Below are 26,899 nucleotides of genomic sequence, written 5' to 3' on the forward strand. Positions count from 1 at the left end.
ACAGACACACCCAACATAACAGCCCACAGCTGCAACCAAGACACACCCCACGTATCCCACCCCTACACAGCCTGTACTACACCCCACAGGCCATACCTTCACACCTATAACCCACATCTCATACACACCATTCACACCCAATACCTCCACACACAACTCACACCCAACACATCCCACAAACACCACTCACACCCCACATCCCACACACACCGCACACACCCCACTTCCCAAACACACAACTCACACCCCACATCCCACACGCACCACTCACACCCCACAGGGACCTGCTCATGACGGCCGGTGCAGCGTGAGTGCTAGGCACAGAGGGAACCCCCAGCAGATTCATGGGCTGAATAAGTGGCAGGGGCCAGCACTCAGAGAGCCACAGATATTTGGCAGCAGAAATGAAGTGGCAGTGACATCCATGCGTGGCACGTGGGACGGTGCCAGTGTGAGGTCCACCCTGCTGGAGAAGAGTGTGGCCGTGGCCCCAGCAACACTTGTGGAGGGGAGGGTGCGGTGCAGGCTAACCCCGGCTCGCAGGGCTGCGGAGGGTGCGGTGCAGGCTAACTGTGGCTCGCAGGGCTGGGGCTCTGCTCTGCAAGGGTCAGGTTAGGGCGGCCTCATCCAATTCTGTAGCGACGGTGGCCAAGTCTGCACAGGCCAGGCCTTGGCCTGGGCTCTGCATCTGGACGCAAGGCAGGGCAAGCACCTTTCCTGCCCTGCAGAGGCCTCCTTTCCAGCAGGGACACGGGGCTGCCCACAGAACCACCCAGAGAGGGCCACCTGCAGACACGGCAACAGCAGGACCCCTGTCCTGCGTCCTCTTGCAGCGCAGGGAATGCCTGGGGACCTGGGAGGCCCCAGAAGGGTGGCATCTGCAAAGGGTGAGGAGACGGGGAAGGAATTCGCCAAGCTGCAGCCTTCCCACACGCTGCCTGTGAAAAGAAAGAGCAGCACCGCCTCGTCTGTACCTGAAACGTTCCAATGAGCCTAAATGGCAACTTGGTCTCATTAGAGGCGGTCTGCAAACGATCACTGTGGGGTAAGAAGGAACCTTTTCTTGTAGAAAATGAGCAATGAAAGTGTTTCACTGCGTCAGGAACGCCTTCAGGGCCACCCTGAGGATGTCACCCTTTCTGTTCAATCCCACAGAAGCCTGAGACGGAGTGGCAGAAGGTGGAGTACCTCGTGGAGTTCGGCCAGTGGCTCCACCACAGACACTTTCCTCTCGAGGACGTCGTCTTCCACCTCCGCTGGGCTGTTGAGATCCTGCTGGCCATGAAGCCGCCCGGCGACGCCCCTGAGCCAGAGCCCACGCTGGATAGTGAGCCCACGCCAGATGGTGAGCCCACGCCGCTGGCAGGGTGCCGACCCCACGCCGCTCCCCAGAGCTCTGGATGGCCTTTGGGCATCCATGTGTCCGTGCAGGCTTTGGAGGCCAGGAGCCCCTGATGCATCTCAACGCCATCCTCTGCTGGGGCCCCCGATGTGTCTCAGCACCGTCCTCTGCAGGGGCCCCCGGCGCGTCTCAGCGCCGTCCTCTGCAGGGGCCCCTGGCGCATCTCAGTGCCATCCTCTGCAGGGGCCCTGAGGGACTCAGCCTGACTGCCACCAGATGACCTTCACAGAAAGGTTCCATCCAGGAAGGCATGTTCTCAGGCACACAGCTGGGCCGGCCCAGAGGCGGCCTTCCTCAGGAGGCTGGGGTAGCGGGGGTCCTGAGCACCTCAGACCCTGTGGGCACCTCAGCCATCCCCACAGTTGCTTCTGACTCGAGGTGGGGGCTCCGTTCTCCAGCTGCTGCTCCTCAGCAGGCCCCTGGCCACCCAGCCCCTGCTCACAGCAGTGCAGGAAAGTGGGGGTTTGCTGGCAAGTGGGGACCTGGGCAGACAATGGCAGCCCCACTGGCATCATCCAGGGCTTAAACACCGCCAGTGCCTGGGCATCAGCCCAGGGTGACCCGGGGCAGAAACTGTGGGGAGCGCAGGTGCGCACGGAGAGTCCCATGGGGTGGCTCCCGCAGGCCTGCTGTGAAGAGCAGAGGCAGGCAGAGCCCAGCTAGGGTGGCCACTCCACACACACAGACACACACACACACGCACGCACACACGGCGCACACACACACACACGCACGCACACACGTGCGCACAGTAGGGCCATCCTAGAGCACTCGACAACGCTGGCTTGCTCAGGGCCACCCTCCCCGCGGCCGCTGGTTCTAGCCCCCTGTCAGGATGAGTGCGGGCCCTGCTCAGAACTCCCAGACCCTCGGGACAGTCTGGGACAGGAACAGGGTGCCCAGGCCAGGTGCAGCTCATGAGGCTTCCAGGACACACAGGGCAGCAGGAGAGCCCTCGGGGCCTGGGGGCCTGGGGCTGGAGCTGAGAGTGGAGCTGCCCCTGGGGGTGAGAGGGCAGCTAAACTCAGCCTTCTCAGAGTAAGTACAACACGTGGCTCTTCCCCTGGCTGCCGGCCCTCAGCAGAGTGCAGCACCGGGGGTCGGCGAGGCACCAGGCAGTCCACCGCAGCCTCGGGCAGGGAAGGGAATGGCCCATAGCCGGGCCTGCTCTCAGCCTCGGGCACCCCGTGTTTCAGGGGAGTACGTGGCTGTGCAGATGCCCCCACGGAGCCCCGTGTCCGAGGCCGAGGAGGCCGTGTCCTTGGAGCAGCTGCGTAGCGTGCGGCAGCTAGAGGCGCTGGCCCGCGTGCACACCCTGCTGGCCCTGGTGCTGTCGCCGGGCGCCGAGGGCTACGAGGACTGCTGCCTTGCAGCCTATGCCTTCTTCAGGCACATCTGGCAGGTGAGGCCCAGCGCAGACTCCCCTGCTCCTGCAGCACCTCCCGGGATGGGCCGCGGGCTGGGGAAACTGCAGTGAGCGTTTTAAAGATATCAGAGCCTTTCCCAGCATTTCCTAAAGACCTTTGAGATGTGAGCGATTTCCTGTGACATCCAGATTCTTCCTCTCTACCGAATGATTCCCATCAGCATAAAAACAAGAGACTCCCCCAAAACAAGAGACTTCCCTCTTCACTCCTGCACCCTCCACATTCCCAGCACTCCCCAAGGGAGGGGCTCATGGCTCCCTCCAGATCAGCTGGTCCTCCCTGACACCCGCCCTGGCACCCTTGCCAACCATCACCCAAAACTGCCTCTGCCTGGCTCACCACGCCAAGGTGTTGGCAGCTGGGGCCCGACAGCTCCTGAACTGCCCGCTGATGGGGCTTCCAGAGCCTTCTTCTGCGCCCCACTCCCACCCCCCTCCTTGTCCTGCTCCTCCTACCACCTCTCCCTGTAAAGCCCACCAGGAGCAGCTTTTGGGGGCCGCCCCATGCGTCTGTCCAGGCCTCCCGCAGGCTACACCCCAGCAGGGCAGCACCAGGCATGGCAGGCCTTTCTTCTGAGGACAAGTTTGCCCAGAGCCCCCATAGGGCATCTCGGGATCAAGAGGGCCACCGCCCAGCCATGGGCAGAGCAGGAAAGGCAGGGAGGCCCCCCATCCCATCTTCAGAATGTTCCACGCTAGCCCCCCACCAGCCTCAACCCCTGCCAGACCTGGGGCCGTGGGTGCCCACGCTGCCATTCTTTGTGGCTCTTCTAGAATTGCTCAACGTTATTCTCGTGTGTTCTTAATTAGAGACCTTGAACTCATTCACCCAAGGAGTGGCAAGTCCCCCCCAGGGCCAACCACGCCTGCCTCAGACCCCCACATGTCAGGGCCGCGAGGGGCCGGCAGGGCCTGCCAAGGAGACGTGCCCAGTGTTCTCCCTGCCTGGGCACAGCCCCCACAAGGGCTGCTGCAGGGAGGGTGTGGAATGGCCAGCAGGGAGCCCCAGGGCCAGGGGTGTCCCGCTGTGTCCCCGACAGTGGAGTGAGACTGAGGGACACCCGCGGAGCCAGCATGCTCACGGGCATGTCCCTGCAGCCCCCGGTGCCCACACCCCAGGCCAGCCCAGCTCTGTGCTCTAGGGGCTCACCTGACGGCAGCTGACGGGGACGCGAGACCACCAGAGCACTAGAGTCTGGGGAGCCCCGCAGGTCTGAGCGTCCCTCATCCAGGAGTGGAGGGTGGGCGGAGTGGGCGGGGTGGGTTTTCAGTGCTGCAAAAGTGGATTTCATCCCCGCCCAGGTTTCTTTGATGACAGCAGGAAAATCAGTTCCGGAAGACAGACCCCTGGCAGCAACCAGCTCATATCTCTTATTGCCTAAAAAAGAGAAGGAGACTGAGAGGAGTAAAGAGAAGGACAAGGAGAAGGGAAAGGAGGAGAAAGTCAAGGAGCCCAAGCAGGTGACGCCCAGGTGGCTGCAGTGCAGAGGCCGGGCCCGGGGTGGCCTGTGCCTCAGTTTCCCTGCCTGTCAGGGTTCTCAGAGGAGCCCCAGGCGGCCGTGGTGCAGAGGCTGGGCCCCAGCCGGCCTCTGTGCCTCAGTTTCTCTCCCTGTCAGGGTTCTTAGAGGACAATACGAGGGAATGTCTGTAAAGCACCCTGGCTTGTCCCTGGCGGGAATCCCGGGCCTGGAGCTAGCCACAAAACGCATGCAGTTTGCACAGAGCACGTTGTCCCGGGTCTGCCAGGCTCAGAGGCCATGGCAGCAGACACAGCCCAGGGCCTGGGTCCCAGAGCAGTGAGAAAAGTGTTTTTTTCATCTCATGAAACCTTTCTCTCTGCAAGTATCCACTTCTCAAAGTGCCAGGCAGGTCTGAGAAACCACTTGGCTGCCCAGCTTCCCAGAGCGGGATGCTCACACCTGGACCCTGGCACAAGCACTGCTGAGCTCACCAGCCAGCTGTCACTGAGGGGGAGACGCAGGAGGCAGAGGCTGCAGAGCCTTAGCTCTCGGGAGTCCTGAGCCTGGGCACCCCCAGGCCAACTCCGGCCATGCACGGGGCAGAAAGCTTTGCGTGCACTGCCTGGAAACAGTGTCAGAGGCTGGATCTGGGCACTCGCTGGGGCCTGCCTGCTGCACAGCCATGCCGGGGAGCCGGGGGGTGTCTGCTATTTCGACTCCGCCATTTCAGGTAAATCCTTTATTCTTGCCTTTCCAGTCTCAAAGCCCAGCTCCCGTCAAACAACTGGAAGACTTACCCACGAGCATAGAAGAGTGGGCTTCCTACTCCTGCCCTGAGGAAGTGCTGTCTGTACTGAAACAGGACAGAAGTGACTCTACTGTTAACCCCTCAAGCATCCAGAAGCCGGTACGTTGACATAACGAAAAGGCTCAAGACCTTGGTCACAGCATGGTGTCCCCCTGACCTGTCCCCAAGTCCAATTTCCACTGTGAACCGTAGCCAGAAAAAGGAGGACAGGACAGAGTCCCATCAGCCCCCAGCTTCCCACAGACCCCCCCAGCACCACTGTCTGCCCCCAACTGCCGACACTCGGGGAAGCCTTCCTTCTTTCCCCACTCAAGTCCAACACGTACCTAGCGAGACAGGACAGGTGTTCATGACAAGCTCCCACAACCGGGTGGTTAAAACAACAGAAATTGATCCCCTCACGGTTCTGGAGGCCGGAAGCCAAAAATCAGTGTCCCTGGGCCCAAATCCAGTGTCGGGAGGGCGGCACACCCTCCAAAGGGCCCGGGGAAGATCCCTCTTGCCTCATCCCAGTCGGCCTCTGTGGTCACGTGCCCTCCTCTTTTGTGCGGATCAAATCTCCTGCTCCCTCCCACGGAATTGCATTTAGGGCACACCTGGACTATCCCGGAGACCCTCCCCACCTCGAGGTCCTCACCTTATCACATCCGCAAGTCCTTTTTGCCATTCTGTGGTCATGCGCACAGCTCCAGGGGCTAGGACTGGGTGTCCACTTGCTCTCTCTGCCTTGTTGGGGTGGATTCTCTTTGGTGAGCGTCCTTCACTTGGGACTCTGTCTGTGGGACCCGCCCATGCTCGCTGTGTCCCCATGATTTGTTTTGTGCATTGCCGTGGGTGGCCCGTTGCGTGGACAGGCCACGGTCTGTCTGTGTTTCATGCATTGCTGTGGGTGGCCCATTACATGGACAGGCCATGGTTCATCCATCTGCCTGCTGGTGGATGGGTTGTTTCTGGTTAACAGCTACTACATGAAGCTTCTGTGACTATCCGTGCACTGTGTCCTGGTGCCCACATGCCCCCATGCCTAGAGGATACACCCATCACAGACTTTCTGGACCATAGAGGATGTGAATCTCCACCTGTGGTGTTTGGTGCCATGCTGCCATGCTGCCCTCCGTAGTGATCATTCAGTTCACTGCCGTGCCCACCGTGGGTAGAGTGGCCCTGCGCAGATCCCTGCTGATGCCACTCCCCTCAATATCATCAGCCGGTGGGTGGACGGGGCATTCCCCATGGTTTAATGGGACACCCCTGGCCACAGAGAGGTTGGCCTTCGGTGCTTCCTAACCTTGGAGATCCTCTTTTGTGACGTGCCCTCCAGGCTGTCGCCCATATTTAATTAAGCTTTCTGACTTTTCCTGATTGGTTTGAAGGAATCCTTTATTCTGCAAAATCACATGAGCAGCCATGTGACCAGCAGATCTGCCTCCACTTCGTGCCTTGCCTTTCCACTCTGTTAAGGAGGTCTTTTTGGGAACAGGGATTAGTAGTTTTAATGTAATAAGTGTCATTAGTCTTTTCCTTTGTAATTAGTCAGTTTTTTATGTGTCCTTTTTTTTGATGTTTTCATTCCTGGAGGTTGTACAGATATTCTGTTATAGTATTTTTCCAAAAAGTGGAAATATTTTGCACCTTTATAGTTTTGTCTGTCACCTGAACTTGATGTGTGTGTGGTGTGAGGTAAGGGTCAAGCCTCAAGCTTGGCAGTCAGGGTGTCCCATTGTTCTGACACCACTTCCTGAAATGTCACTGGCCACCTTCCCTGCTGGCTGCACTGGGCATGAGCAGGTGCCCACCTGTGCATGGGGCTGCTTTGGGGTCTCTCTTGCTTTCTGTTAGTTTTTTGTCCTTGCAGCGTCATCTCAATGTCAATTGCTGAGCTTCACAACCGTGAGTATTTGGTAGAGAAAATCTCCTTACCTCATTCTTCAGGATGGTTGGGCTATTCTTTTTATTCTCCATTGCATGTCCATGTGTGTTTTAGAATCAGTGTGTCAGACCCATCACAAACCCTGGAAGAGTTTTTACTGACATTGCATTGAATCTGTAAATTACTTGGTGGAGAACTGACATTGTTATGGTGTTCAACCTTTTCATCCATGGACATGGTCTGTCACTCCATTGACTTAAGTCTTCTTCAACATCTCTTAACAATAGACCAGAGTTTTCTGCATGGCAGTTATGCAGGTCAGATTTATTTCTGTGTATTTGATATTTTTGATGCTGTTGTAAATATAGCTTTTTTGTTTCATGTTTAAACTCCAGATAAACTATAGAAATGTAATTGAAATATAGCTTTCTTGTTTCATGTTTAAACTCCAGATAAACTATAGAAATGTAATTGTTTTCATTTTGGCCTTGTAAGCATCCATTTTGTTAAATTCTTTATAATTTTAGTAATTTGTCTGTAGATTATTTTGGATTTTGTGTGTACATCGTCGTTTTATCTGCAAACACATTTTTCTTTTTTAGTTTCCACTCTTCACACTGTTTTTTCTTTACCTTGCCTTATATTCTGGCAAGGACCTCCAGTATGAGGTTGAATAAAAATGGTGATAACATCTATTTTTATGTTGCACACCCTATCTCAAAGGAAAATTTCCAACATTTTACTCTGAAGTATAATTGATGTTTGTTGTAGGTTTTTATAGATGTTTATTGATTAAGGAAGTTTATTTCTATTTGCTAATAATTTTAGTCATGAATGCTTTTATATTTTTATCAAATATTTTTCTCCATCTATGCAGATGATGTTTTCCTCCTTCATTCCTTGAATTAATTACCTTGATTCTTTCTAATGATTATCACAATAGGGCAGCTTGGCTGTGCTGTCACTCACTTTATGTCACCAGCTTTGGTTGGCGGCTCTTGTGTCCGGGGTGCGTGCATCTGTGCTTGTGAGGAAGACGATGTTTAGTTTTCCTTTCATGTGTGTCCTCCTCAGGATGTGGTAAAAGTTATGCTGGCCTTTTAGTCATTTATCAAGTGTTCCTTTCTGACCATTCTTAGGAGAAATTTGTATAAGATTGGTGGTTATTTCATCCTTAAAAGTGTGGAAGAATTCCCTGGTAAAGCCACCTGAGCCCAGAGCTTCTGTTTGGGAAAATTTTAAATTATGGATCCAATTTATTTCATAGTTATAGAATTCTTCAGAGTTTCTTTTTCTTCTTGTGACACTTTTCATGGGTTGCGTTTTTGTGGGATGTTTTTATTGAAAATACATTTTGGATGTATTGCCATGAAGTTGTTCTCAGTGTCCTTGTATTACCTTTTAATGCCTGTGGGACCTGTAGAGCCCTGTCACCCCTCGCTCGCTCTCCAGATCAGCCTCACTGGGGGTGATCAGTTCCATCGACCTCTCAAAGGACCCCATGCTTTCCAGGCCGCCCGCATGGCCCCTCTGCCTGGCTGTCATCCCTGAGGGGACGGCCTCCTCCTAGATTGCCTGGAATTCTGAGGTGCAGCCCTTCAAGAACCCAGCCTGAGAGAGAGACAGAGAGTGGAGCTCTTGGTGGGCCCTGAACCCCATTTTCTAAGCCCAGACTGTAGCACGATGCAGAGCACCAGGGAGCCCTCAGCTGCCTCAGTGCCTGATAGCCAGGCTCGTGTCCCTGGATGCCTCAGTGCCTGATAGCCAGGCTCGTGTCCCTGGATGCCTCAGTGCCTGATAGCCAGGCTCGTGTCCCTGGATGCATACTGACTTCCGGATCTCGGCCCAGTCATTCTTTGGATATTGATTACCCTCCAGTTCTTAGAGGTACATTTTTGCCAACAGGTCATCCAGCTTTCCTAATTTCCCACTCAAGAGTAATGGTTTTAACAAACCGAGTCCAACATCATAGGAAGCATTAGCTCTATATATTAAGTTTTTAAGTGGTTGTGTGTGCACACAAAGAAATTCTGTCTCTAATGAGCCAGTAGTTTTTAGTGGAAGAATGAAACAAACACATAAATTTGAATAAATCCATGAACGGGTGTGTTTCTTATGAGTATCTTCATACTTGGGTGCTGATGTTCACAAAGATTATCACACGTGACAAAATGAAACCCATGAGTGGAACAGGGAAGGAAGATAGCACAGCCTCCATCCATCCCACAGAAACGCACTGAGCACCTGCTGTGTGCGGACACGTGCTGAGCACCTTCTGTGTGCGGACACGTGCTGAGCACCTTCTGTGTGCAGACATGCACTGGCATGGGGAGGGAGGGAGTTCTCTGAGGAAAGACCCTTATGCTTGTGGTCTACACCCGCTCCTGTGACCTCCTGTGTGTGTTATGTGTCCATGTAGACGTACAGTTTGTATTTCCTGGACCACCTGGTCAAGGCCCTGCAGAAGATGTGCCTGCACGAACTCACGGTCCCCGTCCTGCAGTTGGGGGTGCTGATTTCGGACTCTGTGGTGGGAAGCAAGGGCCTAGTGGATCTCTACCACCTTCGGTGGGTACAGCTCCTTTTTATTTCCCCAAAGCAGTACAAAAATGAACAACATGTTAAGGTATTAATTCTGTAGTTGACTGTGTAAATAATAAAGTCCCTGGGACTTGAACACCAAGTAAATAAAAATATTTGAATATAAAAATGGTATTTTTGGTTGGGGTGGGAGGACTATTTGATCCCAGGAGTTTGAGACCAGCCTAGGCAACATAGCAAGACCCCATCTCTACAGAAAATTTAAAAAATATATTAGCCAGGTATGGTGACACACACCTGTTGTCACAACTACTCAGGAGGCTGAGGCAAGACGATCACCTGAGCCTTAAGACGTCGAGCCTGCAGTGAGCTATGATCGTGCCCCTGCACTCTAGCCTGGGCAACAGAGCATGACCCTGTTACTAAAAATTTTAAAGATAAAATAGGATATTTTTATTTTAAAATTTCTACCTGATCCTTAGGGGAATATTCTTATTTTAAGGAAATACAGGCATATCAGATATTGCAGGTTGTGTTCCAAAACAAAACAAATATCACAATAAAGCAAGTCACAGGAATTTTTTGGTTTTCCAGAGTATATAAAAGTTAGGTTTACACTGTTCTGTAGTCTATTAAGTGTGCGATAGCATCATGTCTAAAAAATGTACATACAGCCATTTAAAATGTATGTACTAAAAATGCTGAAAAGGCTGGCGATTTCTTAAAATAAGACAACAATAAAATTTGCCACATGGATCAACTCTCTCACAAAAGATTTCTCTGTAGCATGCAATGCTATTTGATAGAATTTTACCCATGGCAGAAGTTCTTTCAAAATTGGAGTCAGTCTCTTAAATGTTGCTGCCACTTTATCAACTCAATGTATGGAATATTCTAGGTCCCTTTTGTCATTTCCGCAGTGTTCACGGCATCTTCACCGGGAGCAGATCCCAGCTCAAGAAACCACTTTCTCTGCTTATCCATAAGAGGCAATTCCACATCCATTCAAGTTTTCTCTTGAGATTGCAGCAGTTCAGTGCCGTCTTCAGGCTCCACTTCTGATTCTACTTCTCTTGCTGTTTCCCCCACATCTGTAGCTCCTTCTACTGAAATCTTGGATCCTTCAAAGTCATCCATGAGGGTTGGAATCAACTTCTTCCAAATTCATGTTAATGCTGCTATTTTGGCCTCCTCCCATGAATCAGGAATGTTCTTAATGGGATCTAGAATGGTGAATCTTTTCCAGAAGGTTTTCAATTCACTTTGCCCAGATCCATCAGAAGAATCACTCTCTGCGGCAGCTATAACTTTATTAAATGCGCTTCGTAAATAGTAAGACTTGAAAGTCGAAGTGCCTCCTTGATCCATGGGCTGCATGGATGCGGTGTTAGCAGTGGTGTTAGCAGGCATGGAGACGACATTCGTTTCCTTGCACATCTCCGTGAGCACTCTTGGGTGGCCGAAGCATTGCCAATGAGCAATACTATTTTGAAAGGAATCGGTTTTTCTGAGCAGCAGGTCTCAACAGTGGGCTTTAAATATTCAGCAAACTATGCTGTCAACAGATGTGCTGTCACCAGGCTTTGTTGTCCCCTTACAGAGCACAGGCAGAGTAGATTGAGCATCATTCTTTTTTTTTTTTTTTTTTTGAGATGGAGTCTTGCTCTGTTGCCCAGGCTGGAGTGCAGTGGCGCGATCTCGGCTCACTGCAAGCTCCGCCTCCCGAGTTTACGCCATTCTCCTGCCTCAGCCTCCCGAGTAGCTGGGACTACAGGCACCCGCCAACATGCCCAGCTAATTTTTTGTATTTTTTTTTAGTATAGATGGGGTTTCATCGTGTTAGACAGGATGGTCTCAATCTCCTACCCTCGTGATCCACCTGCCTTGTCCAAGTTTTGGGATTACAGGCATGAGCCACCATGCCTGGCCGACTGAGCATCATTCTTAAAGGCCCTGGGATTTTCAGAATGGTGAATGCGGATTGGCTTCAACTCAAAGTCCCCAGCTGCGTTAGCCCCTGGCAAGAGAGTCAGCCTGTGCTTGGGGGCTTGGAAGCCAGGCATTGACTTTTCTTCTCTAGCTCTGAAAGTCCTGGAAGGCATCTTCTTCCAGTGGAAGGCTGTGTGGTCTACAGTGGAAATCTGTTGTTTAGCGTATCCACCATCAATGCTCTTATTAGCTGGATCTTCCAGCTAACTTGCTTCAACTTCTCCATCAGCACTTGCTGCTTCACCTGGCACTTTTATGTGATGGAGACAGCTTCTGTCCTTAAACCTCACGAGCCCACCTCTGCTGCTTCAAACTTGTCTTCTGCAGCTTCCTCATGTCTCCCAGCCTTCATGGGATTGAAGAGAGTGAGGGCCTCGCTCTGGATGAGGCTTCGGCCTGAAGGAATGTTGTGACTGGTTTGATCTTCGGCACAGACCACGGAAACTTTTTCGTATCAGCACTGAGGCGGCTTCGCTTTCTCGTCATCTGTATTCATATGTTCCCTGTAGGAGCTTCTCATTTCCTTTGAGAACTTTTCCTTTGCACTTACAACTTGGTTAACTGGTGCAGGGGCCCGAGCTTCCAGTCTGTCTCCACTTCTGATGCGCTTTCCTCACTGAACTGAATCATTTTTGGCTTTTTCTTTAAAGTGAGGGACGTGCGCCTGTTCCTTTCTCTGGAACACTTAGAACCCATCGTAGGGTTACTAACTGGCCTTATTTCAAAATTTATGTGTCTTGGGGAATAGGGAGGCCCAAGGGGAGGGAGAGAAATGGGGGAGCGGCCAAGCCGTGGAGCAATCAGAGCCCACGGGACATTTATCGACTCAGTTCACTGTCTTATATGGGCGTGGCTGATGGTGCCCCAAAACAATTATAATAGTAACCTCAAAGATCACTGAGCACAGATCACCGTAACAGAATCATAATAATGACAAAGCTTGAAATATTTTGAGAATTACCAAAATGTGACACAGAGACACCGAGTGAGCAGGTGCTGTTGGAAAATGGCGCCGATGGACTTGGTCACTCAGGGCTGCCCCAGACGTTCAATTTGTAAAATATGCAATATTTGAGCAGCGCAATAAAGCACAGTGTGATAAATGGAGGCACACCCGGGGCCCCGAAGGATCTGGGAGAAAGGCCGCAAGTTGCATTTTCAGCTTGCTCAGATATCCCAGGGCTGGGCGCAGGAGAGGAAGCTGGAGCAGGCGTGGTCACGGGGCCAAGAGGGCCACCGGGGCCCGCACAGGGATGCTTCCTGGTGTCTGTGCCTGAAAGCATTTTACAAGAATAGGGTTTTCAACAGGAGTCGAGGCTTCTCTGCTTGTTGTGGTGGGTGCTGAGCTCACCTGAGGGCCTCCTCTTCTCCTCGGATGGCGTCAAGGAGCAACAGAGAATGCCTCACACGAGGTCTGTGAAGGAGCGGGAAAAAAATCCCGCCTGAAATCTGATGGCGCTACCTGGCACTTTTCCCTAGTAATTTCGCTTCCCTTTAAAAATGATTGAAAATATCATCCAAGTATGCCTCGATGTTTTAGTTGACCGTTTTCTGTGAAGCACACTCGTAGCTTTGTTTCTGGCTCCCTCTGCACCCACGCAGCACTGACTCTTCCGGCCACACTCCCCACAGCCTTGCCCACGCGTGCTCTGAGCTGAAGCTGAGAGAAGCAGCCGCGCACCATGAAGAGGCGGTCGGGCAGGTGTACATCAGCGAGCTGGAGCAGGCCAGGTGTGTGCAGTCCCACCCTGCGTCGCCTGGGGTTTGAGTCTCGCCCTTGGTGCAGCCAGGTGAAAGCCAGCCGCACGGCCGTCCTCTGGGGAGAGTTAGCACTTGGGGGACACGGCTGTGGCTGGTTCTCCTGGGTCGTGCCGGAGGTGGGTTGTGGGGAGGTGCTTCTCACAGAGGGAAGGAGGGGCGGTGAGGGGGGCTCACCAGGGTGGCCCGAGCCCCTCCCCAGGGGACAGAAAGGCTGGGTGCTGGGCCCTGGACCCTTGGGCACTGGGTGCTGGGCGCCGGGTCCTGAGGCAGTACCACTCGTGTCTCCGGCAGCCTTCAGGCACGAGTTCACTTCAGAGCTGTTGAAGTTTACTAACGTCAGGCTGTTTAACAAGTAACTCTCGTTAGTGTAGCAAATGACTTTTAGATTTAGAGACCATCTCAGAAATACTTCTGTGCTATGATTGTATATGGTTCTGTTTTTATTAGTTTTTACAAGATACTTTTTAAAATTCCGTAAGTGATACATTTTATAGTGAAAATCTTAGAACATGTAGATAAAGAGGAAAATAAAGCTCACGATTGGCCCCATCATTCAGTATAACCCTGTTCATATTTTCACATATGCTTTTCTGGCCATTTCCCCGTTACATAGAAACAGACGCTGTTACAGGAAAAGTGGAATTAAGCTCTCTGTACCTTTCACTTAGCAGCCTGTGGTAACCAGCGTTCACCTGCAATGTGAACTTTGCGTTTTTCAGCACCATGAGTTATCTATGCAGCCCGGCTGAACATTGGAACCGTGTCTACACTCTCCTGGTATAAGGGGCGTGGAGCAGTGTCCCAGGAACCTGGCCTTTGGCCCGGTTGTTCTCACAGCCCTAAAATAACTTTGGAGCAAAGGAGTTGTGGAGGCCATAGGGTCCTGGTTCCCTCTTGTTCATTTGTTTACGATCTGTGGAGGGTGGCAGACGGCAGAGGCCAGCGCGGTGTGGGGTGCTGGGAGCAGTGGCGTCTCGGCGGCAGGGGGGGCCTTGGCCTGGAACGCGTGTGGCTGGGGAGGCCTGGGCAGAGGGGCGTGCAGGCCTCGGGAGAGGGTCAGAGGGCGAAAAGGCCCTGGGGCTGGGCTGCAGGGTCTTGACCTCTGCTGTGACCCCCTGCTGGCCTGTCTTCTAAGGGACCTCTCTGGACATGGTGTGGCAAATGGCCAGGGCCTGGTGTTCATGGCACAGGAGAAGGCGGGACAGCTAGGGGCCGTGGCCAGGGCCAGGTGGAGCAGTGAAGGGGAAGGTAGCAGACACCTTGAAGACCCCGTGGGAAGGCCGAGCGGGGAGCAGGAGCCCACCCAGGGACCTGTAGTTGGTGCTGAACTTTCAGGTGGGGGTGCCCACGGGAGGCGCAGTGGGGCCGGGGGCTGGGCACGCCGGAGAGATGGAGTCCGAGATGCTCATTAGACACCTGTCAGGCTGTCGAATAGCAGCTGAACATGAGTTTGGAGTTTGGAAGAGAGAACCAGTGATGGACACAAATTTGGGAGTCAGATGTGCTGTTAGATCCTGAGGATTTTAAAAAATCTTTGTAAACACTCGCGTGAAAAATGTAATTGTGGCTGTTTTCGTTTGCGTTTCTGTGGTTACTCGTGAAGGGACATTTTCATGGCCATGTGGCTCTTCTCTTGCATATTGTCTGTTTTCCTCACGTTAGCTGCAGAAGAGAGATCGCGTTGAAAAAAGAGAAAAATAAGGAGCCTTTGTTAGAAGAAAGCCTGCCAGCACTGAATGAGCAGACACTTCCTGTCCAGCCTGGGGAGATCAGACCACTGGAAGCCAAGGACAAGGTAACCTCACCATCCAGAATCCTTCTGACCCGCAGCCCAGTGGGCGCCAGGGCCCCGTGGCCATGCAGGGCTGCAGCTGAGCCAGGAGGCCGGCCTGTGTGTCTGTCAGTGTGCCAGAGGCCGGCCTGTGTGTCAGTGTGCAAGGGGCCGGCCTGTGTGTCTGTCAGCGTGCAAGGGGCCGGCCGGTGGGTCCTGCAGCTGAGCCAGGAAGCCGGCCTGCGTGTGAGTGTGCGAGGGGCCGGCCTGTGTGTGAGTGTGCGAGGGGCCGGCCTGTGTGTGAGTGTGCGAGGGGCCGGCCTGTGTGTGAGTGTGCGAGAGGCCGGCCTGCGTGTGAGTGTGTGAGGGGCCGGCCTGTGCGTCAGTGTGCGAGGGGCCGGCCTGTGTCGTGTGCGAGGGGCCAGCCTGTGTGTGAGTGTGCGAGGGGCCTGCCAGTGTGTGAGTGTGTGAGGGGCCGGCCTGTGTGTCAGTGTGTGAGGGGCTGGCCTGTGTGTGAGTGTGTGAGGGGCCGGCCTGTGTGTCAGTGTGTGAGGGGCCGGCCTGTGTGTCTGTCAGTGTGCGAGAGGCCGGCCTGTGTGTCAGTGTGCGAGGGGCCGGCCTGTGTGTCAGTGTGTGAGGGGCCGGCCTGTGTGTCTGTCAGTGTGCGAGAGGCTGGCCTGTGTGTCAGTGTGCGAGGGGCCGGCCTGTGTGTCAGTGTGTGAGGGGCTGGCCTGTGTGTCTGTCAGTGTGCGAGAGGCCGGCCTGTGTGTCAGTGTGTGAGGGGCTGGCCTGTGTGTGAGTGCGAGAGGCCGGCCTGTGTGTCAGTGTGCAAGGGGCCGGCCTGCGTGTCAGTGTGCCAGGGGCCGGCCTGTGTGTGTGTGCAAGGGGCCGGCCTGTGAGTGTGCGAGGGGCCGGCCTGTGTGTGAGTGTGCGAGGGGCCGGCCTGTGAGTGATTTCTCCTCCCGTGGGCCCTGGAATTCCTCGGGAAAGATGAGCTTTATGTGCACCACAGGCCTCCCTGGAACAGCCTGCCGGGCGCCTGGGCAGAGGCTGAGAGAAGGTGGGGGGGCTCCGCCTGGAGGTCCCCGTCGTCTGACAGAACTGGTTCTCCCACCACCCGGGTTTCCCTCAGCAGGAGAGCACAGCACCCCTCTGCATTTGCCCATAAAGGAAGGTGACCAGCCCAGCTCCTAATCCAAAACACAGTTACCGTGGGAGCACCATGGAAGGGCAAAGGCCATGCTTCCTGTGACCTGGCAGTCAGGACAGGACAGGGGCTCAGCACAAGACCTTGATCCAGAACACAGCAGTGCGGGCCTCAGCCACCGCCCCAGGCAGGGGGCTGTGCTTAGCGAGGAGAGGGTGGGGGGATGCAGGGTAGGCCCAGATCCTAGTAGTGCAGGGGCTCAGGCACCAGCCCACGCCCAGGGCGCCCTAGCAAGGCCGGGTGCACAGCCACAGGCAGGCCCAGATCCCAGGGTTGGTCAGCAGCACGAGGTGGGCCAAGGGGTCCTACACCCCAGTGTGTGTGTGGAGCAGCAAAGGCTCTACGTGGCTAGTGGTGGGCTTAGTTGGCTGCAAGGGGATTCGTGAGAAGAGAGAGGTGCGCAGGGGGCAGGAGGTCTGTCGGGGGAAAGGCGAAGGCCTGAGCTCCGGCCTTGGGGCACACGGGGAGCTTGCGAGGCGCCCACGGTGCCTAGGCCAGCAGGGAGCCCTCGGTGGGGTGTGGCTCCCTGTGTGGTACAGACGGCTCCCGAGCCAGAGCCTGTCCTGCGAGATTCAGAGGTCACAAGTGTCAGGACTGTGCCGCCTGGGGCTGCGGTGTCTTACAGATTTTGAAGATGAATGGGGAGACCGGGAGGGACCTGGATGGGACGTCCTTTCCCCACCTGTGGATGCTGAAGGCAGAAGTTCTGCTGGAGATGAACCTGTACCACCCTGCACGGCTGCTCCTGTCGGAGGCTCATCTGGCTTTCCAGGTGAGGAGCCCCTCCCAGCCCATCACCATCCACAGCCGCTCCCAGCGCACCGTGCACAGTGGAGGGGCTGCGGGCAGAAGCGTGGGCTGTAGCGTTCAGCTCTAGCAAGGCCACATGCCTCTCTTGTCTGGGTCCGGCTCTCTGCGGGAAGTCAGTCCTGCACGTCCTCTGTCTGTCCGTCTTTTGCTCTGCCCCTCACAGTTTGCTGAAGTTTCTATTTCCAGTACCTGCTGTGGGTCTGTGCAACCTCTCGTTTCTCTTGGGTGTCGGTGGCTCCGCTCTGCCTCCTGCCATGGTCAGTTTCTTACCTTCTGAGGCTGGACGAGAACTTGGAGAACCCCAGAGGGTGTCTCTGCCTGAAGTGCCACTTTGTTCTAGAAGGTGGATCGTGTGTGGGGCCGCCTGGGTCCAGGGATCCGGGCCTGGTCTGGTCTTTGTTTTGCTCTCACTCCCTGGATGTGACCCTTACGGTCCCCAGCGAAAGCCCCGAGACGTTTGCTGAGGCCCCGTCTCCCCGGCGGGCGCTGCAGCTGTTCGGTCTCAGCTGGTTCCTGCCAGGTTTTGTGACATCCGGCTCTGCCCTGAGCAGCCAAGCCCAGCTGACAGCCCTGAGGGGGAGTGCTGACCTCGGACCCTTCGCCTCGACCCCTCCTCCTGGGACTGGCCCTGCAAGCCTCAGCACTGGAAGCCCCAGCTGCAGCCTCCTCTCCTCATCCCGGGCGCTTGCATTCCCCCCGGTTTTGCTCCCCTGCAGGGATGGCAAGCCCCAGGAAAAAGCCAGATGGATGGAGGCCCACGGGTGCTTCTCTCTGTGCAAAGATTGTAGTTGCCAGTTTTTGCCAGCACTGACTGCCCTCCAAACTTACCTCAGACACATGGTGACATCTTCTGTCCAGATGTTAGAGTTGCTTTCACTGGGAGGGTGAGGCAGAGCTACAGAACCAGACAGCCTGTCACTTGTTTTGAAGAAAAACTCCAGAAAAAGAGAGGGTCCTAGAATGGTATAAAAATTCGGTGATGCCCATCAAAGCTTTGAGAGGTTCAGACTTTATCTCTGGCACTGAGGGCAGATGTGTGCAGGTCTCAGGCAGGGGGACAGGTGTGTGCAGGTCTCAGGCACTGGGACAGGTGTGTGCAGGTCTCAGGCAGGGGGACAGGTGTGTGCAGGTCTCAGGCAGGGGACAGGTGTGTGCAGGTCTCAGGCACTGGGGACAGGTGTGTGCAGGTCTCAGGCAGGGGGACAGGTGTGTGCAGGTCTCAGGCATTGAGGACAGGTATGTGCAGGTCTCTGATAGCAGAGACGGGTGTGTGCACACCAGGGTCAAAAGGGAGCTTGTCCAAGGAAGGGACTGAGGATGCTGTGGACAGCTGGGGAAGGGACACACACGGGTGCAGCATTCTTTTAGCCGCAGCCACAGGAGAGGGCCAGCCTCTGCTGGGGCCGCAGGGCTGGAGGTGTGGAAGAGCTCCTGGGAGCTCCTGGGGCGAGAGTCAAGCCCCCGAGGTGGGCAGAGGCCCGGCCTCCCTCACCCTGAGGTCAGGAGGCAGTGGGAGGTGGTGAGAGCCCTGGGACTTAGGGAGTGAATCTGCCGCATGCTGGGGCCTCCGTGGTCCTGAGCTCTGGGACTTGGGGAGTGAACCTGCCTCATACCGTGGACCTTGGAGCCCAGCCCCAGGACAGACATGATGGGTGCTGGACTCCCGCAAACGCCAGGACGCCGCCCTCCTTTCTGCAGCCGCTGTTCTGCAGGGACTTTGTTTCCCAGCAGGCGCTTCTGACAGGAAGTTGTTTGTTTCCTTTATCTTTCCCCACCCTCTCGCCTGAAGGCTTCCTAGCTCCTGTCCTCAACTTTGCCCTCAGCTCACCCAGGCTTCTCAGCCACATCCACACTGCAGAAAGCCTGCCTTCATGTGCTGCTGTCCCATCCCGCCCCTCCTCACCCTCAGTCAGCGCAGCCTGGCCACCCTGCCCCGCCAGCCTCTCCTGAACCTGCTCCCCCAGGCTGGCGATGGGAGTGTGCTGTGCCCTTCCACCCTGGTCCCTCTTCCATGGGGCTCTCTCTGTCCTGCTGGTGGCACCCCTCCCCTCTCAGGCCCACCCACACGGTGGCCTTGTCTCTTGGGGGTCTGACCTCCCCTGGGCTCTCCCGCTGTGGCCTCAGCACTCAGACCCCTGCCGACCTCAGAGGCCTCCGGGCTGGAAACATCTGCCCTGGGGACTGTGACTGTTCCTTGTGCTGCCCACTCCTCAGGACAGGGCTCTGCCCTCCCACTCAGTGTCAGCACCGGAAACCCTGGCATCAGCCTCACGCACCCCCCGCCCCACCCACCCTGTCCTCTCCCTGCCTTCTGGGCACTCCTCACCCCCAGCCAAGCTCTGTCCCATCTCCGCACCCTCCTCCTCTCCATGTGGAAGCCCCTGCCCACCCTGTCGCTGGCCTCTGGCCCACTGTAGCTGCCCTGAACAAGCCCCGCAGGGGCCCGGCCCCGTTGGACCCTTGCCAGCCCTGCTCTCTGGGCCCAGCCATGAAGGGCCTCCCCCTCGTCCCTCCTCAGAGCCCTGTACCCCCCTGCCAGGCTTGGTCCAGAGGCCAGGAATGCCCTTCCACAGAGCCCAGCTGCCCACCTGCCTACCCTCAGGCCACCTGACTGCCCACAAGGCTGCTATGGACCCAGACCCTGCCCACACCGTCTGGCGGTCACAGCTATGCCCAGGTGCATGCAGGCTGTGGCGTCCAGGTGGATCCTGTGTCGGGCAGGGGCACAACTGGGGCACGCCTCCCTAGTGGCTGTGGCCCCTCCCTCGTCCTGGGCATCTAAATGCATGGAACAGCCAGAAATGGAGCCATCAGCAGCTGGGACACCTGCTCTCTGGCGGGTAGCCCCAGCTCATCAGCCCACCCTCCCCTGTGTGCCCCCACCTGCACCTACACCTGGGAGGTTTGCCCAGGTCCAAACGAGCACACAGGGCATCTTGTTTGGCCAGAAAGCGATGCATGGGAATGGGACGCTGCCTTTCCCGCCGCTGCTCCTGTCCTCTCCTCACCCTCTGACCAGAACCCCTCTGTTCTTAGCACAGGCTGCCGTGTGTGTCTGTCCCAGATCATGTGGCTGCCCGGCTGCCTGGCAGCAGGCCCCAGACGGGCAGGCCGGGCTCCTGGAGCCTCTGAGCCACTCTCGGCATCAGTGTCCAGGTGCGGCTGTCCCGAAGCCTTTTGCCCCAAGCGGGAGCCCTAAAAGACAGGGCCAGGATGGGGCCAGCAGGAGCCAGGAGGCTCTGGGGACGAAGCTTCCTGCCGCCCAGGCAGCGGGGGACAAATCCCCTCAAAGATGAGCCAGAGCGGGGCCGTGCCTCCCTGAACGCCGATTCCGCTCGTCAGCTCATCACTGAAATATAATTAAATAGAATGAGATACAGTCACGTGCGCTGCAGCCAGTGCTGACTCCAGAGAAGCCTGTGGCGGGCGGGGAGGGCGGGCGTCCCACTCGAGGAGCCACAGGGCGGCAGGAGCCGGGCAGGACCTCAAGTCCTGCCAGGGAGTGCGAGGGCGGCCATGGGCCCCACCCTTCTGCTGCCAGAGTGAGCGGCCCTGTCTTACCCTCACCTGGTGCCTCTGTCTGTCTCTGCCTCTCTGTCTCCCTCTTCCTTCTCTCTGCTGGCTCCTATCTCCCCGCCTGCACACGTCTGTAGAGGACCCCATGCATGTCTGAGTCTCTCTCCTTCAGGAGCTGGATGAGCCTTGTGCAGAGGCCCAGTGCCTGCTCCTCCTCGCACAGTTGGCCAACAAGGAGAAAAACTATGGACAAGCCAAGAAAATGATCGCACAGGCCCAGCACATGGGCGGAAGTGAGGAGTTCTGGTACAATTCCACTCTGACCCTGGCAGAGGCGCTCTTGTCCATGGAACACTCAGGAAGAGAAGCTACGGTGAGAGGCACGGGGACCTGGGGCTGCCTGTCGGGTGCCGGGCCAGGTGCGTGGTGGAGAGGAAGGGCGTCCATGGGGCTCTGCCTGGCAGACCGCTGATGACACGCCTGGATCCATCCCTGCCCGCCCTCAGACGCGCCGGTATCCATCCCTGCCCGCCCTCAGACACACCCGTATCACCCCCGCCTATCCTCAGGTGTGTCACATATTTCAGAAGCTCATCAATGCCTTCAAGATCCTCAAGAAAGAAAGACCAAACCGATTGCCTTTATTGGAATTCATGACCACAGATCTAGAAGCCAGGTAACTCTTTGTAAGAAACACTGTACATTAGCGTGAAAGCTGTAGTTTCCTCTTTTTCATCTGCGATTTTTGTGCCATATGTCAAGCCTGTGCAAGTTCAGAGACCCACCTCATGGGGCCACATATCCACAGCTTTCCGTGCAGCTCCAGAAAGCTCCAGAAGTTTCCTGAGCTTGCTTCAGGTTTTCTCTGAGAAGTGGACCTTCCATCCACATGTCCTGTCTGTTTGGCTTAGAAAGTCAACTTCAGGGCCTTGGGAAGGGCCTAGGAAACCTTTTCCTCTAAGTTTGTGGTGTGTCAGTATAAATTTGTAGGGAGTCTGTTCTTACAGCTTTCACAAAGCCCTTGCCGCAGGCACGCCACTCTCATTGCCATTTATCGACGCCGTCTCTCTGTTGCCCAGGCTGGAGTGCAGTGGTGCAATCTCAGCCCACTGCAACCTCCGACTCCCTGGTTCAACTGATTCTCCTGCCTCAGCCTCCCAAGTTGCTGGGATTACAGGCACGCGCCACCATGCCCGGCTAATTTTTGTATTTTTAGTGGAGATGGGGTTTCACCATGTTGGCCAGGCTGGCGACGCCATCTCTTCTAAATCAGAATCACAGGCTCCAACGCAGCGGACCTTTTCAAGGAGCTGGCTTTGGTTTACAGACCCCAGCAACACGGATTTCTGCCTGACTCCGGCTTTCCTTGTGTTCTGCTGCATCTTTGTGGAGCTCCCTGCATCGGTGCGAGGGCAGCCCAGGGCCCTGCTGTGGCTGCTCCGGGGCGGCGGCCTCGTGCCTGTACTCTCTGCCTCCCTCCCCACCTTGTCCTGGGCCCCCCAGCTGCAGCGTGTGAACAGCCCAACGCTTCAACGTGGGTTTCTGTTCCACTAGTGAGTCAAGTAGGAGAGGGCTTTTGAATTTCCGCCTGGATACAGTGCCTGGGGTGGGGCTTGTTAGTTTCCAATTTTATCACATGCCATCACAGAATGAGGCCCGTGTGATGCTGATTTTCGAGAAAGGCTCCGAAAGCGTTTCTTCGAGCATCCCTGGATGAACACTGGGGAGAACAGCGGCAGCCCAGCCGTAAGCCCTGCGCGGCCCTGGGGCTTCTGACTCCAGGCCCCAACCGTCCCTCCGTCAGGTGCCTGAGCCTGCGGGTCAGAGTTGCGCAGCAGTCAGCGGTCACGGAACCCACAGAGTGCTCGTTGCTACTGAAAGAGATGGATGATGGCCTGTTGGAAATTGAGAGAAAGTTTATCGCCTGTGGCTACAAAGAGAATTGTGTTGACGTAAAACTGGAGCGTGCGAAGATCAAGAGGTAAGGCTGCCTCCGCGCCCCCTGCACGGGAGTCACTGCTTCTCCCACAAACAACATGCCCAGCACCATCCTGCCTTCTGGGCGTGGCTCACCCCAGCTGCACCCCCTCGGGGTCCACACGCCCCTCCCTTGGGAAGCTCCCAGCTGCCGCCTCACCCACACGTTCTGATCACATGCTCAGCCCTCCCCGTTGGGGGAGCCCCCGTTGCTCCTGACAGGGCCTCCTTCTGGCCCCAGCCCTGCGGCTGCCCACACCTCCCTCGAGGGCACCCACACTGGGCCTTGCACCTCCAGCCCTTGGCAGACACGCACAGACATACAGCACCACCCACCCCCACCAGCCACAGGCACACACGCATTGCACACACACGCCCATGCCCAGTTTCACACGCACACATCTCGAGCACAGCCCTGAGCTGCCTGCAGGGCCCTGACCTCAGGAGGCGGCCCCGCCCTGCATGGCTCTGTAGCCTGGCCCCAGGTGGCATCTCAGGGGCTGCTCCCACCGAGGGCAGGGCCCGCACAGCCCTGATGCCAGCCGTCCCCACCACAGCAGCTGCCAGCCACCCCCGCCCTGGCAAAGCCTCCCTGGCCCCACCCACTGCCCTGCCCCCAACCTGGGACCGCCCCCACTTGTCCACATGCAAGCATCTCGACACGGCGGGCCCAGTGCGGGCGTGCAGAAGCCTGTACGAGGGAAGCGTAACCCACCACAAGGTCTGACCTGAGCCGTGTCTGTTACTGTGGATGTCGTACGTTGTCCTTGCAGAATTTCAGTTAGCTGATCAGACCCAGCCTGCTGGGTGAAGCTGATGCTGTGGAATTGCTTCAGCAAATCCCCTTCAAGCGCAGATTTAGTTTTTATGACCATAATACACTGTACATACTGCATTATTCCAGCTTCTTCAACCTCTAAGACGTATCGAGGATGTCTTTACATGTTAGCTATTTTAAAACATCATTTTAAGCACTAATAAAATATACAGTATAATGATAGAAAATGACATATTAAACATTTAGTAATAATAACATGATGTTTTAACATTTTTTGTTCCAAATTCCATTCTTATGTCTTATAAAGGTTACGTGCCCAGAACGAGAAAGATGAAGAACAAAAAACTGCGTATTACTTGGAAGCGTATGGCCTGGCCCAGGGCGCCGTAGCTGAGGAAGAAGGGAGGCTCCACAGCGTCCAGGGCCTATTGTCACTTCAAGACGTAAGCAAGTGTCCTGGTTCCTGTGCACACTGGGTCACTCCCGCCGGGATATAAACCCCACTGTAACTTACCTTACAAGCCAGCTGACTTCTGCTTCTAGCTGAAATGGAGTAACAGGGACCAGATACTCCCCCATCTGAAACAACGAAAAAACAAACAGTGTATGAAACAAAGACTTTGAGAACACTAGACATCAGCGATGACAGGCAGTGGTCCCCGAGCTAAGGTCTGAGCTCACCACGGCAGCTCGGGTGGAGTCACAGGATGGAGTCGAGAGCCTGGGGAGAGCCAGGCACTGCCACTCATGGGACAGAGCCCCAGGAAGGGGAGGGCAGGAGAGGGCTGCACAGAGAGAAAACCCCAAGACCTTTGGGGCAGGCCCCGGAGTGTCCTGCCAAGGACTGATCAGCACATTCTTGAGGGGAAGCTACCCCATGCTGGGGAAGAACCACCCAAAAGGGTTCTAGGGTGGGAACAGCACCTGCTTCACCAGCCGGATTGGAAAACCTGATGATTCCTGGGGTATCGGGCAAAGCAGACACAGGGCCTTGCCTCAGTCGGGGGTCATTAGGCCTGGGTGAGCCCCGCTCCAGACCTGCCTGAGAGACCCTAGAAAGCAGGCCTGAAAGGACCCAGCTATTTCCTTTGAGAAGATAAGTGTCCCAGAACAGAGCCCAAGCCTGAAGAACACATACAGGAATGCAGAAATACCCACCAGACCCCAAAGGAAGACAAAGCCCAAATGTCTGGCAACCAATAAAATATTGCTGTATAGAAAAGCAAGAAAATAGGAAGAATAATTGATGAATCAAGAGCAAATTGATCCATGGGCACAGATATTATAATCGGAAGACAAGTTATCACTGTATTCTATATGTTCAGAAAGTTAAGTAGAAAGAGTGAAGATATAAAAGGAAGACAAACCCAAACTTTCAGGGTGAAAACCACAACACGGGAGATGAAGAAGGCACCAGGTGGGGTGAATGACAAGGATGGCAGGAGAAAACATTGGAGAACTTAGAGAAATAGCAACAGAAACTTTAAAAATGAAGAGAAAATGAAATTAAAAAGAACAAAAATTAAAGTCACACAGTTTTAAGTGCATGAATGTAGGTGTAACTGGAATCCTGGGAGAAGAGGAGAAAGTAGAATAAACAATAATTTGAATAACTAATGACTGAAAATTTTCCAAATTTGATAAAAATAAATACAAACCCACAGATCCAAGAAGCCGAATGAGTCTCAAGCACAAGAACTAGAAAGGAATGAAACTATATCAAGGGCACACCATAACCAAACGCTTTAACACCAGTGGCAAGAAGAGCATCTTAGCATCAGCCAGAGAGCACTGCGTGCTGTGTGCAGAGTGACAGAGGTGAATGGCGCAGCTTCCTGCAGGAGCAGTGTAGCTGAGAGCCCAGCGCAGGGACCTCTGTGAAGGCTGAGAGGACACACTGCCAACCTGGAATTCTATACCCAGAAAATAGGATTCTTAATGAAGGTGAGATAAAGATGTTTCTTCAAACACTCGAGAGCTGAAGGAAGGCGTCCTCAGTGGCTGCGCCCTGCAGGAGCTCTCGGAGTCAGTCCTGCAGGCAGAAGGAAGCCACGCCCACTGGAAGTGTGGATCCACACAGGTGCATGGAGAACCTCAAACACGTAAACTGCAGGGGAAAGTGTGTCCAATTTTCCTTATTCTAAAAATCACTCTAAAAGATAATTGGCTGCTTAAACAATAATAACAATGTAGCACGGGGTCTATAACGCGTAAAACATGTACGACAACAATAGCATAAAGATTGGGAGGTCAGTAACAAATGGAAGGTTTCTACGCTCTGTGTGAAGTGATGTCATACACTACACACCAAAACAGCCACAGAAATGCCAGAATACAGATGTATGCTGCATGAGCCAAGAAAGGAGATACATGGAAATCAGAACAAGTATTCGATTGTCCCCCAGGAAAGCAGAGAAAAGAAAAAGAATAAAAGACAGGTGAGACCAACAGAAAATACACAGCAAGATGAAAACCTTAGACTTAATCATAGAATAATCACATGAAATTTAAATAACCAGAACGCCCTCAGTTAAAAGAATTTGTCAGACTATATAAAAAAGCAAAACCCAACTATGGGCTACCTACAAGAAAGCCGCTTTAAATATTAAGACATAAATAGGTTAAAAGGAGAAGAATGGAAAAAATATACCATTTTCTAACACGAATGAAAAGAAAGCTGGAGGGGCTATGTTAATAACACACACAGCCGATTTTGGAAAAAAATATTACCAGGGATAAACAAACTCATTTTATGGTGCAAACGGCTCAACCAGTCAAGAGGCTATAAGTGCAGACATTTCTGTACCTAATAACAGAGTTTCACAATCAATGAAGCAAAAACTGATAAAATTGCAATGGAGAAATAGACAACTCTACAATTACAGTCAGATTTCAGTTCCTCTCTCTCAGTATTAATAGAACGAGTAGCCAGAAAATCAGCAAATCACTAGAAGATTTGAACAACACTACCAACCAATATGAATTGAAGATATTTCTAGAACACTCACCCAACAACAACAGAATAAGATGCTCTTCGTGTGCACATGAATATGTTTCAAGATGGACTGTATCTTGGACCATAAAACAAGTGTCAATAAATTTAAAAGATTTAAGTTATACAAAATATGTACTGGTGCCACAATCTAAGTTAGAAATCAGAAACAGAGAGATAGATAAATCCATAGAAACAAGGCAAGGAGGATGAGGGATGATTTTTTAATGGGTGAGGGGTTTCCTTTTGGAGTGATGAAAATGTTGTGGAATTAGAGATGATGGTGGCACAATGTTGTGAATGTGTAAGTGCCACTGAATTGTATATTTTTAAATGGTTAATTTTGTGTTATGTGACTTTAACCTCAATTAAAAAAAACAGCTGGCCAGGCACAGTGGCTCACGCGTGTAATCCGTCACTTTGGGAGGCTGAGGAGGGCAGATCACGAGGTCAGGAGATTGAGACCATCCTAGCTAACATGGTGAAACTCCATCTCCACTAAAAATACAAAAAATTAGCCGGGCGTGGTGGCGGGCGCCTGTAGTCCCAGCTACTTGGGAGGCTGAGGCAAGAGAATGGCGTGAACCCGGG

General features: G+C 54.2%; 1 protein-coding gene and 1 long non-coding RNA gene across 2 annotated transcripts in view; one reads left to right on the plus strand and one right to left on the minus strand.

Moving 5' to 3' along the window:
- The window catches only part of CFAP46 (cilia and flagella associated protein 46), a 114,293-nt gene that overhangs the window by 55,397 nt on the left and 31,997 nt on the right, over window positions 1-26,899 (plus strand). The window contains 12 exon segments of the mRNA XM_030805013.1: window positions 1,156-1,345; window positions 2,599-2,804; window positions 4,131-4,289; window positions 5,046-5,195; window positions 9,386-9,534; window positions 13,129-13,227; window positions 14,920-15,052; window positions 16,861-17,007; window positions 20,734-20,934; window positions 21,131-21,237; window positions 22,366-22,542; window positions 23,624-23,759. Of these exon segments, the coding sequence (XP_030660873.1) occupies window positions 1,156-1,345; window positions 2,599-2,804; window positions 4,131-4,289; window positions 5,046-5,195; window positions 9,386-9,534; window positions 13,129-13,227; window positions 14,920-15,052; window positions 16,861-17,007; window positions 20,734-20,934; window positions 21,131-21,237; window positions 22,366-22,542; window positions 23,624-23,759 (1,854 nt within the window).
- Window positions 21,740-26,689, minus strand: LOC115832952. Its single transcript, XR_004028370.1, has 3 exons — window positions 23,831-26,689; window positions 23,267-23,487; window positions 21,740-22,456 (listed from the first exon to the last, which is right to left on the minus strand). It is a non-coding gene; the product is annotated as an uncharacterized LOC115832952 (long non-coding RNA).

Source organism: Nomascus leucogenys, chromosome 3 (genome assembly GCF_006542625.1).
Source record: "Nomascus leucogenys isolate Asia chromosome 3, Asia_NLE_v1, whole genome shotgun sequence".
NCBI lineage: Eukaryota > Metazoa > Chordata > Mammalia > Primates > Hylobatidae > Nomascus > Nomascus leucogenys.